Below are 14,443 nucleotides of genomic sequence, written 5' to 3' on the forward strand. Positions count from 1 at the left end.
TTTTCATCACTATTTTATTCCAAAAATGAAAGTCACTGCAACAGTGACTTAATCTATAGTCTCTTAGGATGGTCAACTTCCCCCATAAATCCCTATCTAATTATGAAAGAGATACAATTTAGAACTATATACTGTGATTCTGACTCACGAAGTCATGTCAGGCAGGAAACAAGTTCATCTTTACAAACACTTCTTCTATTAATCAATTTTCCTAAAAGCACCAGGTTTTGTTATTGTATTTAATTCTGATATCTTCCCTATTTATTTCCACGGAAGCTGTCTCAGAATTTATCAGAAATGTACACTTACTGAGCAGTCTACATGTATCTCTGGAGTGATTTTCAGGCATTAAAATGAAATAAAAGATATAAACAATCATAAAAATCGGTTTTGAATTAATGAATCAAAGTGATGGCATTTAGGCTTAATTCTCTGGGAAAGAGGAAGCTATATCTTCTTACAATTTGGCTCAATAATGACTTTTCCCATAGTAGGATCAACAATAAAATGAGAAACATGCACATTCCCCATATTTCACTATGTATACCACTAAATTAACCCAGAATACAGACTCAAGCAGATATCGCTTACATTCTACATTCGAAGAGAAAGTAAACCTCTCAATCAAAATGCAGTGCTGATTAAGTTCAAAATGAAAATGAGAATTGAGGATGAACCTGACTAAACTAATTATGGTAGTTTAAATCTTCCTGGTACATTTCTAGCAAAGGCTCCACAGTGCAACAGAAGGAATTTGATTCTCTGTTCTATTTAAGGGAACATATGCTATTTGGGGGGAAAAAGTGACATCTTGTGCCCAAGGGCTACTCGTTGCGCGCGCGCGTGTGTGTGTGTGTGTGTGTGTGTGTGTGTGTGTGTAAGGGGGTGGGGCACTTTACCAAAACATGAACGAAATGTGAAGATCCAGGATAATCTGTTTAATTGCTACTACCACAGAGAACATGGGTATTGTGCCCAGTACTCTTCTCTAGAATCAAATGCCTCTATCTCAAGCAGCTTCCAAAGAAAATAATTAAAAGAAGGTAAAAAAACATAACAGTACTTAGCAGGTACCTACATACCATCAGGTCTTTTTTCTTGAATAGTTTTTATCAAAACGAACACAGGAATGAAAGGTAGCAATGGTATATGTAGACTTGCATCCTGGATCTTTTATAAATTGTAATAAGATATAATATTTATATCTATCCTTACCACTATCCCCAACAACCCCTGCTTCCTGGCTGTCATGAACTGAGCAGCTTTCTTCCACCATGCCCTCTGTCATGATGTTCTGTCTCGTCTTGGGCCCAGAGCAATGGAGTTGATCAATATGGACTGAACCTCTGAAACCATGAGCTAAAATATTTTCTTCCTCTAAGGTGTTCTTATTTGGTCATCTGGTCACAGTGACCCAAAACTGACTACTATGAAAGTACTGAATGTGGTGCTGATAAAGAAGAGAACTTCCTGATGATAGAACAAGATAGACTCCACGCAAAGGATTCTCTAATGAAAAAGAATACTAGCCTGAAATAGGTGAAGTGGTAAGTCTGATCCACAAAACAGCTACAAAACTCTGGAAGGAGCTGGACACTACTCATGCCTTGATACTAAATAGAAATAACTGTTTCTTTATCTGTATGTCATTCCACTTGGAGAAACGAACCAGGCAGAGAAATGAATTGCTGAATGCCTAATAATGCCCTATTACAATGTGCAAAATAAAGTATTACTCTGAAATGAAAGTCACTTCATAAATAACTCTTATTACTTCTCCGTAAGTTCTTGACTTTTCAGCCTTTCTACTGAGAACTCATCAGAATAAACCTAAATTACAGTATCTGTTTCCTTTTAATAACATTTAAAATAAATTTGTGACTGCTAAAGAGAATGAATAAGTATCTTAGTCTAAAAATCCCTGAAAAATCGTTGAATTACAGCTGTTTTGGGGTTTTTTTAACCTCTCATAGGAATAAAAAGCAACTAATATATATATGCCATATTCTTTGAAATATTTTCATTATGTGATTTAAAATGTAAAACATTTATGGATATTTTAGTTACAATATAATTCATGTGAAACACTATTAAAAATATCAGAATATTAATATACTTCTGTGGTAGAAAAATGAAGCATGAAAGTTGAAAAATGCTAAAAGTATGTTAAATTTTAAAAGATGAAATAGTGCACATACAATTGACTTCAATATGTAAAACATATACAATAAAATCAAAAGCCACACTAATTGTTAGCAGTATTATCTTGGGTGGTATGATTACGAAGTGAAAACTTTTTCTCCAATATTTTTTTTTCTAATGCACAGTATGCATTTACTACCCTAATTTAAAAAAAAAAAAACAATAAAAAGGAAAAAAAAAAGAAATAATAGGTTCAGAGGTGGCATCTTGCCCATAGAGCACAGCACTTTGACATGTTTTCCAAAATTGAAGGTAAAATATACATAAGAGATTCAAGACTTGGATGCTAAAAAAGAAGAAAAAAAAGAGGTTAAGAAAAGATCAAATTTAATAGTTCAGTACCTACTTTGCTTAAAGAGTAAGTACTGGTTCACCTCAACAATATCATTTCTGATATATTTGTTGATTTTGTCTTATTTGATAATCTGTATCCTTCTCAGTTTAAGTAGATTTTAGAGAAAGCAAAATCTTAGAAATACTATAAATCCAGACTGAAGGAAATGGTTTCATACTAAGTCGTTCCACAGAAATAATAGTTAACAGGCTGGGACTGTGGCTCAGTGGTAGAGTGCTCGCCTACCATGCATGAGGCACTGGGTTTGATCCTCAGCACCACATAAATGTAAAATAAAGATATTGTGTATAACTAAAAAGTAAATATTAAAAAAGAAACAATAGTTAATATGGAAATTACCATCCTATTACAATATATTCCTCTCTTAACTATTGACATTAGACATTTGCTAGTACAAAGCAATGGTTATTTGTAATATATATGCTACGGTTATTAAGCAGTCCCAGGAAGACACCATTCACCTTTTACTACCTTTTAGCTTAAGGTAGAGTGTAGGAGAAGTGAAGAATAGATATCAAAAGTTTTCTTCTAGAAAGAAAATTATTCTTATTATTTTTTGTTTTGTTTTGCGGTGCTGGGGATTGAACTCTGGACCTTGTGTATGTTTAAGCAGGTGATCTAGCACTGAGTTTCGCCCCAAGCCCTGGAAGAGGATTCTTTTTTTGTTTGTGTTCTTATGAACCCAGGGGTAGAACCAGTGGTAGAACCACTGAACTATACCCTCAACCCTTTTTTATTTTGAGACAGGGTCTTGCTAAATTGCCTGGGCTGTGCTGGTAATCTGTGATCATCCTATTTCAGCCTCCCCAGTTACTATGATTATAGGAATGCATCACCACACTTGGCTTGGAAGAGAATTCTTAACTGTTAGATTTTGAAGTAGTTCGTTTAAAATACACACACACACACACACTCACACACACACACACACTCACACACTCTTTAAACAGATTAACACCACCAAAAGGGTAAAGCTGAATCCAGTTGTGTCCTGAACCCACAATCCACCTTATTTCCCTTTCCCCTTTATATTCAAATCCCTACAACTCATTCTTAAACCTGATCTCTAATGCCACCTGCTGTTGCAGTTCTAGGACCTCAAAAGTTCTACAAATCTGATCCAATATTATCCCTGGCTTTATTTTACTCCTGCATGAAATAAAATTCAGGTACTATACTTTTTGGTAAGATGTAACATTAAACCTACAAATGACTGAGCTCCTTCATACTATAAATAATCACAAATTTCTCAAAAGAAAACTTTTTAAATAAAAGCAACATTAACTTTTAATTTTACCTCTGAGAGGAATATTATAATAAAGTATGACTATATCTTTAAAAAAAAAACAAAAAAGTCCTAAGAAAATGAGTTCAGTCATGTAATTCTTTTCTTTCTTTTTTCTTTTTTTTTGGTACTGGGATTGAACTCAGGGCATTCAGCCACTGAGCCATTTCCCCAGCCCTATTTTGTATTTTATTCAGAGACAGGGTCTCACTGAATTGCTTAGCTCCTAGTCGTCACTGAGGCTGGCTTTGAACTTGCAATCCTCCTGCATCAGCCTCCCAAATCGCTGGGATTACAGGTGTGTATATTGCGGCGGGCAGAGTCATGTAATTCTTACTTTAAAATTTTATATTGCTAAAAGGAACACTAAACACAGAACAAGATTTAAAAATTTTTTTTTAAAGTTGTAGATGAACACAGTGCCTCTTTTTATGCGGTGCTGAAGATTGAACCCAAGGCCTTACACATGCTAGGCAAGTGTTCTACAACTGAGCTACAACCTCAGCCCCAGAACAAAATTTTTAAAATGAAAAAAAAAAAAATCCACTTAAAATCATTCAATGGAAGCTTCATTCCAATATCTATTAATATTTACATTTTCTTGGTACTAATATAAACTAAAAGGGCTATCAAATTCTAGTACAGTTACAAAACTAAGGGAAGTATCAGATACTATCCTCTAGTATTACTTTGTTCCAGAAGTTCCATCTCTTTCTAGCAAATTCTAACAAAGCTGTTAATACCTAATTTTAAACATGCGTTCCTCTATAAAGCTCTCATTGTATATTATCTTACTTGCCACCTTCCCCAACAATTCTGTGATTTCCATAAACATTCTGTAAGTATTTCTAGTTATGTCAGTTGTCATATTACTCCTCAATCTTTTCATGGCACAGGATAGGCAATAAATATTTTATGAAAAAATGAATAAATCAAAGAATGCTGAGTCTACATTAGATAGTATGTCCAAAATTTATTTAAAAACAGTTTCCCTCTTTTGTGAAAGTACAAAGCAAAATGTTCATTCATTTTTAACAGTTATCTAAAGTTAAAAGACACAATAAAATTACAAACTTAAGATGGTAGAAATGTTTGAAATTAGTGACAATGACTGCACAACTCTGTGTACCCCTAGTATGGCTGCACATTTTTAAAGGGTAAATTTTGCATATTTGAATTATATCTGAACAACAAATATATATGCTTTATTCTAAAACTGGGCTAACTTTATATAGGGTACAATGTAAGGGAACAACTCTAAACAGAAAACAACCATACTACTATTAGTAGAAATGCCAGGAAAGAAAACCCAAAAACCTAGGTAAAATCAAACCAATCTTTTTCAACAACTCCATTTCAAAATAATTAAAATTCGCAGGCACAGTGACGCATGCCTGTAATCCCAGCAGCTCAAGAGGCTGAGGCAGAGATAGGAGGATCTTGAGTTCAAAGCTAGACTCAGCAAAAGCCAGGCACTAAGCAACTCAGTAAGACCCTGTCTCTAAATAAATTACAAAATAGGGTTGGGGATGTGGCTCAGTGATTGAGTGCCCCTCAGTTCAATCCCTGGTACAAAAAAAGAAATAATTAAAATTTGTTTAAGCAATTTAAGTTTTGCCTGGAAAATTATGAATATGAGCAAGATCTAATGCATATTATTAATACCCACTATTTTCTTACTTGAGAGACATTTATCTACATGTCATTAAATTCTCAAGTTAATAGGTCTTGAATCTAATAATTGAACTCATGAGTTTTAATATTTTTCCACAAAAAAATTATTTCATTGATATTAATTACTTTTTCAATGAGGGTTTCTTAAATAACCTAGTAAGATAGCATAGATCTTTCTTTTCTCTTTGTTTGTTTTGAGATGAGGGGCTTGCTATGTTGCATAGACTGGTCTTGTAAACTCAAAATCCTCTGCCTCAGCATTCCTAGTATCAGGGATTACAGGTATGCACTACCACACCCAGCTAGACATTTCTTTTCTAAATAGAAATTTATCTTTTGGAAACAAAATTATAATTGTAGCTATGAATTTTATTTATAATTTATTGTGTTCTCTAAATGTGTATATCTAAACTAAAGTAACATCAAATAAACTAACAGTGACAACATGTTAGTCAATCTAGCGACATGTTTCAATGCTATTTGACCTAATTTGTAATGAATACATATTGGTAGTAAAGTATCTATTGCCCCAACCTGTTCTGCTCATCAAAATTTCAATTTTTAATCACCATCAGTAGGAAACAGATATTCTATTTTTCATTTGCTACCAAAGTATACTAAGTACACTATGATCATAATAGTATACTAAGTATATAATACATAAGTAGACTAAGTAAACTATGATGCAAAACTCCAAAGTTGAAATTTTCTTTAAACGGTGGAAAGGAATGTATACTGCTTCTTCTTTTAAATTAGTATGTGATAAATATAAGTAAATATTATTACTTCCACTTTCACTTTCTAAAATACTACTGGAAAATGTACCATTCTGATAATTTATGAAATGGCATAGAAAATACATGAAATTGAAAGAAAGCCAAATATAAACATTTTATAGGAAGGGTGTAAGAGAGTTTTTCACTTTAGAAAGAAAAATATTAAAGGAAATCCTACTATAAAATTAATAATGAATGTATTTCTTATAAAACAATCAGGTGATTTCTACTTCTAGCCAAATGGCAAACTAAATAGTATGAAAAGTATTCTATTGCTAGGTGCAGTGGCACACTACCTTTAATCCCAGTGGCTCAGGAGGCCAAGGCAGGAGGATAGAGGATCACAAGTTCAAAGCCAGCCTCAGCAAAAGCAAGGTGCTAAGCAACTCAGTGAGACCCTGTCTCTCTAAATAAAATACAAAATAGGGCTGTGGACATGGCTCAGTGGCCAAGTGCCCCTGAGTTCAATTGCCAGTAGTTAAAAAAAAAAAAAAAAAAAAAAAAAAGTATTCTATTCTATCTATTACAACAAAGTAACTTAACCTAACATAAGATATGTATCACAGCAGTGTCTCTCTCCTAGGAAATAAGAAAAAAATCTCTACAAAGGCCAAAAGAAAAGAAAAGAAGGAACAGATCTAATTAGGCATGACTGTCCAGAGGAATAACGCACCAAACTATGGCCTAAGAGGCAAAAGTACAGCCCCCAGAAAAGGAGGTATAAACATACCTGACTCCTAGCAAAGCAAATTCAAAGCTCAATTCTCAAGCCAACATTAAATTAGGCTCCAAGATAAAGATGAACAAAACACAAACTTTATAATCAGCTGGACAAGTTCTAGGAAAAAAAATACTACATATGCAAGTACTGCATTAAGCTTACAAATTAATAGGCAAGAAAAAAGCAAACTGCACTGTAATGAGGAAGAATTAGTCCTATCTATAAAACAATTAAAACTATATCATGGGCTGGGGTTGTGGCTCAGTAATAGAGCGCTTGCCTCATACATGTGAGGTTTGATTCTTAGCACCCATATAAACAAATAAATAAAATAAAGGTCCATTAACAACTTTAAAAAAAACCAATTAAAAAAAAGAAAGAGGGGCTGGGGATGTGGCTCAAGCGGTAGCGCGCTCGCCTGGCATGCGTGCGGCCCGGGTTTGATCCTCAGCACCACATACCAACAAAGATGTTGTGTCTGCAGAGAACTAAAAAAATAAATAAATAAATATTTTAAAAAAAGTTTGGAAGTTTGGAACCTATAGCTTTAAAAAAAAAAAAAGAAAAGAAAGAAAGAAAGAAAAACCCTATATCATGCTGGCAAATAAAACACAAGCATCAGCAACATAATAGAAATTCAGACCAAACCCAAGTACATAAGGAAATTTGTAGTGCCTCAAATCAGAGAGATCAAAGAGTTCTTTTTTTTTCTTGTTACATGAGGTGTACAGTAGAAAATCCTTCTCCCTAGCCTTCAACCTCATTACATATTTTATTAAAGGTCTCTGTTAGCATTCTAAAATAATGAAAAATATCACACAGTACAGGCAAGTACAAAATGCATCAACATACAGTCTGATAGATAATTATGTGTATATTAAAAGCAATATGCAGAAGAAATCAGTAAAACTGAGGTTCTACTGGTGATTGAACCCAGAGTCTCACAGTTGCTAAGGAAGAGTGCTACTCTTAATTCTTTTTCATTTTTTATTTTGACACAGGGTCTTGTTAATTTGCCCAGGCTAGTCTCGAACTTGCGATCCTCCGCCTCAACTTCCAAAGTAGCTGGGATTATAGGTATGTACTCCTCACCTAGCAAAGACAGATGTACGCATTTGAAAGAGATGTAGGTTTGAACCATAACTCATAACTTTATTACTATAGTGTAATAAAGTTCAAAAGAATCAAAAATATTTATATGTTAAAAGTGAAACACAAGGGCTGGGGATGTGGCTCAAGCGGTAGCGCACTCGCCTGGCAAGCATGCGGCCCGGGTTCGATCCTCAGCACCACATACAAAGATGTTATGTCCGCCAAATACTAAAAAATAAATATTAAAATTCTCTCTCTCTCTCCCTCTCTCTCACTGTCTCTCACTCTCTCTTTAAAAAAAAAAAAAAGTGAAACACAAGCCAGGTTCAATGGCATATGCCTGTAACCCCAACAAACTGGGAAGCTGAGATAGAAGGATCAAAAGTTTGAGGCCATTCACACAGCTTCATAAGATCCTCAGCAACTTAAGTGAGACCCTGCGTCAAATTAAAAACTTAAAAGGGCTGGATGTAGCTCAGTGATAAAGCACCTCTGGGTTCAATCCAGAACACCACCCACTCACCAAAAAAAAAAAAAAAAAAAAAAGGAAGAAACAGAGTACTACAAAAGAAACACACAAAAATCTTTTAAGAACTTGTAGTGAAAAAGGCTTTTCTAATTACACACCGAAATCCAGAAACCATAAAAGATTTATGATTAAATATAGGTTTTAAAAAAATAACAAATAATGCTACATGGCAAAATAAGATAAGAAATGACTAAAGACAAATAACTGAAAACAAATTTGCAATCCATATTTCAAATGACTAAAGAAACCCTCTTAGTTATGGTATTCAAAAATCTCCAGAATAAATTATTAAAGTAAAAAAAGTTGCAAAGAAAGTGTACAGCATGCTACTATTTGTATTTTTAAATACAGGAAGGATATACATATGTTTGACATGTATTTGCTTTATGTGCATAAAATATTTCTCAAACATATCAAAAGCACTGATGAGGGATTTACTTTCTGAAAGTTTCCTTGCATGAACTTTGGTCCCAAATAATTTATTCTTAATGTAGTAGAGGTAAACCTGAAGGCACATTTGATATAAAGTTTTCTTCATTTTGGCTGAGTAATGGTTGTTTTGCTTACCACTTATCACAGAATGGTGCTATTAAACTGCTGAAGGTGGGGGGAATCCAAAATGAATTTGCTCAGATTGTTGAAAATGAGTCATAATAGTAACAATGTTTGTTTTTCCTTTTTATGTTTAAAGGGATCTGTAGATGCCAAGCAATCTGTATCAAAATTCCAACATTCTTTGGAGAAATAGAACACTCTCAAAATTCATATAGAATCTCAAGGAATCCCAACATGCCAAAACAATCTTGAAAAAGAACAAAGCTGGAGGACTCACATCTCATTTCAAAATGAATTGCAAAGCTTTAGTAATCAAAACAAGGTAGTACTGTTAAGACAGACTGAACAATGGAATTGAAGAGTCCAGAAACAAATCTCCATACACATATATGGAATTTTTTTTTAAAACAAAGGAACCAGAACCAGGAAATTAATTCTCTTTAATGAAGATGCTAATAAAACTATTCATATTCAAAAGAATCAAGTTGGAACTTTACCTTAAATCATATACAAGATTTAACTTGAGTCAAAACTTACATATAAAAACCAAAACCATAAAATTCTTAGAAGAATACATAAGGAGAAATACACTGAATTTGCCCAGTTATTACTAAGATACTCCAAAAACATATGCAGTAAAAAACAAACTGGACTTCATCCATGTTTTTAATCAAAGAACTCAAACAACACAACTCAAAAATGGTCAGAAAATCTGCATAGACATTTGTCAAAAGTGATACATAAATGACCACTAAACCTATGAAAAGATGTGATCATCATTAGTCCCTAGGAAAATGTAAATCAAAACCACAGTCAAGAAAGGGAAGGAATAAAGGAGAGGATCTGGAGAAATTCTGGAATACTTATGTGTTGTTGGGAATATGAAATAGTGTAGCATCTATGGAAAACAGTTTGGAACTTCTTCAAAATCTAAACAAGAGAATTACTATATGATCCAACAACTCTATTCACAAAGTACAGTTGGCCCTCAATATCCATGGGTTGGGCAACCAATGATTGAAGCAACCTTGGATCAAAAATGTTCAGGAAATAATTCTATCTATACTGAACATGCATATACTTTTTTCTTATTATTCACTAAACAATATTATATGACAACTATTTACACAACATTTACATTACATTAAGTATTTAAATAATCAAGAGATGATTTAAAGTATATGGGAAATTTTATGTAGATTATACTCAAAACACTACGCTATTTTACATAAGGGACCTGAAAATCCAAAGATTGGGGTGGGGGGTAGTAACCAGGGATTAAACTTAGCACAGCCACTGAGCCACATCCCCAGCCCTTTTTGTATTTTATTTAGAGACAGAGTCTCACTGAGTTGCTTTGTGCCTCACTTTTGCGGAGGCTGGCTTTCAACTGGCAATCCTCCTGCTTTAGCCTCCCAAGCTGCCGGAATTACAGGCACACACCACCATGCCCAGAGAGGATTTTTATATAATATAGGTCCTGGACCCAATCTTCTAAGGACACCAAGGGATGACAGCATACATCCAAAAAATTGAAATTGGGACTCAAGAGGTGGGGGTCATGGCTCAGAGGTAGAGCGCTCGCCTACCATGTGTGAGGCACTAGGTTCGATCCTCTGCACCACATAAAAATAAAATATTGTGCTTGCCTATAACTAAAAAATAAATATGAAAAAAAATTGGGACTCAAACAGGTATTTTTCATACCAATGTTCATTGCAGCATTATTCACAATAGTCAAGGGTGGGAAGCAAACCAAGATTCCACCAACAGATGATTTTTTTTTTTTTAAATGTGGTGTACTCATATGACAGAACATCACTCCGATATAAAAAGGAATGAAAGGCTGGGGATATAGCTCAATTGGTAGAGTGCCTGCCTCGCATGCACAAGGACCTGAGTTTAAACCCCAGCACCACAAAAAAAAAAGGAACGAAGTTCTGGAAAATACTACATGGAACAACCTTGAGGACATTATGAAATACCCCAAACAAAACAGGACAAGTATTGAATGATGACACTTTTATCAGGTATCTTGAATAGGCAAAAAAAAAAAAAAAAGTACACAAGACGTTCTCAGTTGCTGGGTACAGGGAAAATCGGAGTTATTGCTTAATGTTTACAGAATTTGGATTTAAGAAGTTTTGGGAATAGCAGTAATGGTTGTATAACAACACAGTGAATGTGATTAATGCCATTGAATTGTACAGTTAGAAATAGTTTAATTTTTATTTATTCTTTAATTTTTTATTTTTGGGGGTACACAGGGATTGAACCCAGGGGCACTTAATCATTGAGTTACATCAGCAGCCCTTTTATTTTCAGACAGGGTCACTGGGATTATAGGCGTTTGCCACCATGCCTGGCTTTAAAATGATTAAAATAATAAATCCCAAATTACATATACATTTAGCATCAATCTAAAAAATGAACATAATACACTAAAAATCATTTAATTTAAATGGTGCATTTGTGATGATATTTGAATTATATCTTGATAAAGATGTTATTTAAAAACAGATAATACTTCCATTTCAGAAATGAGGAAAACAAGGCTCAATTTACCTAAGATTTATCCTGTTGATTTTTTTCAAGAACTGGATACAATACCCAATTTTTCCTGACATTATAATCCGCAAACTTATTCATATGATTTCATGAAGAAGTCATCATAAAATATATCTTAAATCTCTATACTGTTATGCAGAAGGGCAATCTATTAGAAATTTCTGAATGCCACAGCAATTTAGAGAACAAAAGAGCTTTGCAGCATTGTAGTTTCTGGTAACAAGTAAAATGCACATGAATGACAGGAAAGAATTAAAGCAGGCTGGGGATGCAGTTCAGAGGTAGAGTGCTTGCCTAATGTGCACAAGCCCTGGGTTGGATCCCAAGTCACACACGCACATGAGGGAGGGAGGGAGGGAGGAAGGAAGAACCCAATCCTAACATAGCAGTATTTCTAGGGTCCATCACAAGCGTATATTATTGCCAAGTAATCTTATGAAAATTTTACAGAACTTTGTTCCATGAAAAACAAGGATTTCCAAAACTTGCAACCAGCATTTCTTTCTCTGCAGAACAGATCATAACAAAAATTTATCAGAATAGAGGCAATTATTGATTAACATGAGAAATGGGCATATAAAGGAAGGAAGGAAGGAAGGAAGGAAGGAAGGAAGGAAGGAAGGAAGGAAGGAGAAAAAAAAGAAAGGGGAAAAAAAGAATTAATGATAAAAAACCAAATCATCATTTAAAACAGTGAGTAATATTCTTTTAGCCAAAATATTCAGCCAACTCTTTCTCCCTGTTTTACTCATATATGAATACTATCTTAAATCTGTGGGAAAATATATATATATAAAATATATAAAATAATGCATAAAGGGACTAAAACTTGTGGTCAACAAAATAAAGCACAAATGTGAGATCTTTATTAGACAAGGTGAACAGAATGAAGAAGAGTTAGAGGAGTAATTGGATATCTGACAGAAGGGGGGTGACTTTTCTTTTTGTTTTTTTGAAATGGGGTCTCACTACGTTGCACAAAATAGTCTCAAACTCATGAACTTAAGCAATCTTAAGTAGTTGGAGCTTCACCCAGCTGACATTTTTAACATATTAACTTGCCTTATGAGGAACAACAACAGAAATATTTTACAAAATAATTCATATAACAAAAGCTTTCAACATTTCTTAGTGAATCTGATACTTTCCAACCATCCCGGAAGGCAGGTAATAATATAACCAATTAATAATATCTTTGGGCTCAGTTTCTCCTCTGTTAATTTGTCCATGATGACACTGTTAGTAAGTAGGAAGGCAAGATTCAAATCTAGGTTTCCTGACTACAAATCCAATATTTTCCCCACTAACCTTAGGAGTAATAATCAGAGTATGCTCCATTTTAAATATCTGTCATAATTTTATAAGTAAGTTTTATTACATTGTATACCATTACATCTTTGACATGACTCACAGATTATTTGGAAATAACGTAAAAAGATTAAAATCAAATTTCCTGGAATAGGTATGTAAATCAATAGAAAAATCTGAATACTTTCAATGACCACATATTGCTGGGCATTACACTTACCCTTTTTGGAGGACAATGTTCACTCTTTTCATCTGTCATTTTCCCACTTTTAAGCGTTTTCCTTGGGTGCTTGATAGTTGTTTTTATGGCAGGTCGACATACATAATTCTCCAAGTTCTTTGGAGGTTTTTTAGTTCTCTTAGCCTGAAGGCCAATTTTCAATTTTAAATTTCCCTCTGAAAAGTTTGTCTCTTTCACTGAAAACTGCTGCTGTGCATCAGTCAAACCATCATCTTTCCCTGCTTCAATGTTTCTTTCCCGATTCCGCTTTCGAAGGTCCTCTTCTTCCTTTGTGTTACTCTCTAGCTCTACTTCTCTCTTGCTGACCAGTGTGCCAGTACTGATGGCAGAAGGACTCTTTCTTGAAAAACCTTCGGAATCAGAACCCAATCCTAACATAGCAGTATTTCTAGGGTCCATCACAAGCGTATGTTATTGCCAAGTAATCTTATGAAAATTTTACAGAACTTTGTTCCATAAAAAACAGGGATTTCCAAAACTTGCAACCAGCATCTCTTTCTCTGCAGAACAGATCATAACAAAAATTTATCAGAATAGAGGCAACTATTGATTAACATGAGAAATGGGCATATAGGGAAAAGGATAAGAAGTCAAAAAGCACCCAAAAAATCACAATTAAAACAGATCATATTATAGTTTAAAATCGATTTAAGACCATTTAGTTAAAAATATGTTTTAAAATCTCAGAAATTTTTTACTCTACAAATATCATGAACAAATATAAGTGGCATGGTACAAATCAAAATTGAAGAATCACTATTACAACTCAATCAAGAAATTTTTGCAACTGATGGTCAAGCAAACACAAAGATTAAAATAATTCAATTTTTTTAGAACTCTTCAATTTGAAAAGAATATATTCCTTATATTTTAGTTAAATAAAATCAGTTTTACTGAAAGTAAAGGACATTTTACTGGTTTTTAAGTGGGTTTCAGTGTTCTAACCATTTTTAAGAAACTGTCAGTCTTTTTATGTTAGGACTTTGAGGCAGGAATAATCTTGCTGTACAATTTAACTCAGAATTCACTCAATCCATTCAAAAGTATTTCTGACCACCCATTTTATGCCAGGCATTATACTACATCCTGGAAATATATTATGTATTCAACAAATCCACTCAGTTCCTAAATTTATGA

General features: G+C 33.9%; 1 protein-coding gene across 7 annotated transcripts in view; it reads right to left on the bottom strand.

Annotated features, from left to right (window-relative positions):
* Positions 1-14,443, bottom strand: part of ASH1L (ASH1 like histone lysine methyltransferase) — a gene marked incomplete at its 5' end in the record, with an annotated part of 178,804 nt that overhangs the window by 137,138 nt on the left and 27,223 nt on the right. For 6 of the 7 annotated variants that reach the window (XM_081306512.1, XM_081306510.1, XM_081306511.1 and 3 more), the window contains one exon: positions 13,286-13,806. The exons of the other annotated variant lie outside the window; for it this stretch is intronic. In XM_081306512.1, coding sequence (XP_081162638.1) covers positions 13,286-13,705 — 420 coding nt within the window. The remainder of the gene's footprint in view (positions 1-13,285; positions 13,807-14,443) is intronic. 7 annotated transcript variants of the gene reach the window in all.

This window comes from Spermophilus citellus, assembly GCF_964194105.1.
Source record: "Spermophilus citellus genome assembly, chromosome: 9".
NCBI classification, from domain to species: domain Eukaryota; kingdom Metazoa; phylum Chordata; class Mammalia; order Rodentia; family Sciuridae; genus Spermophilus; species Spermophilus citellus.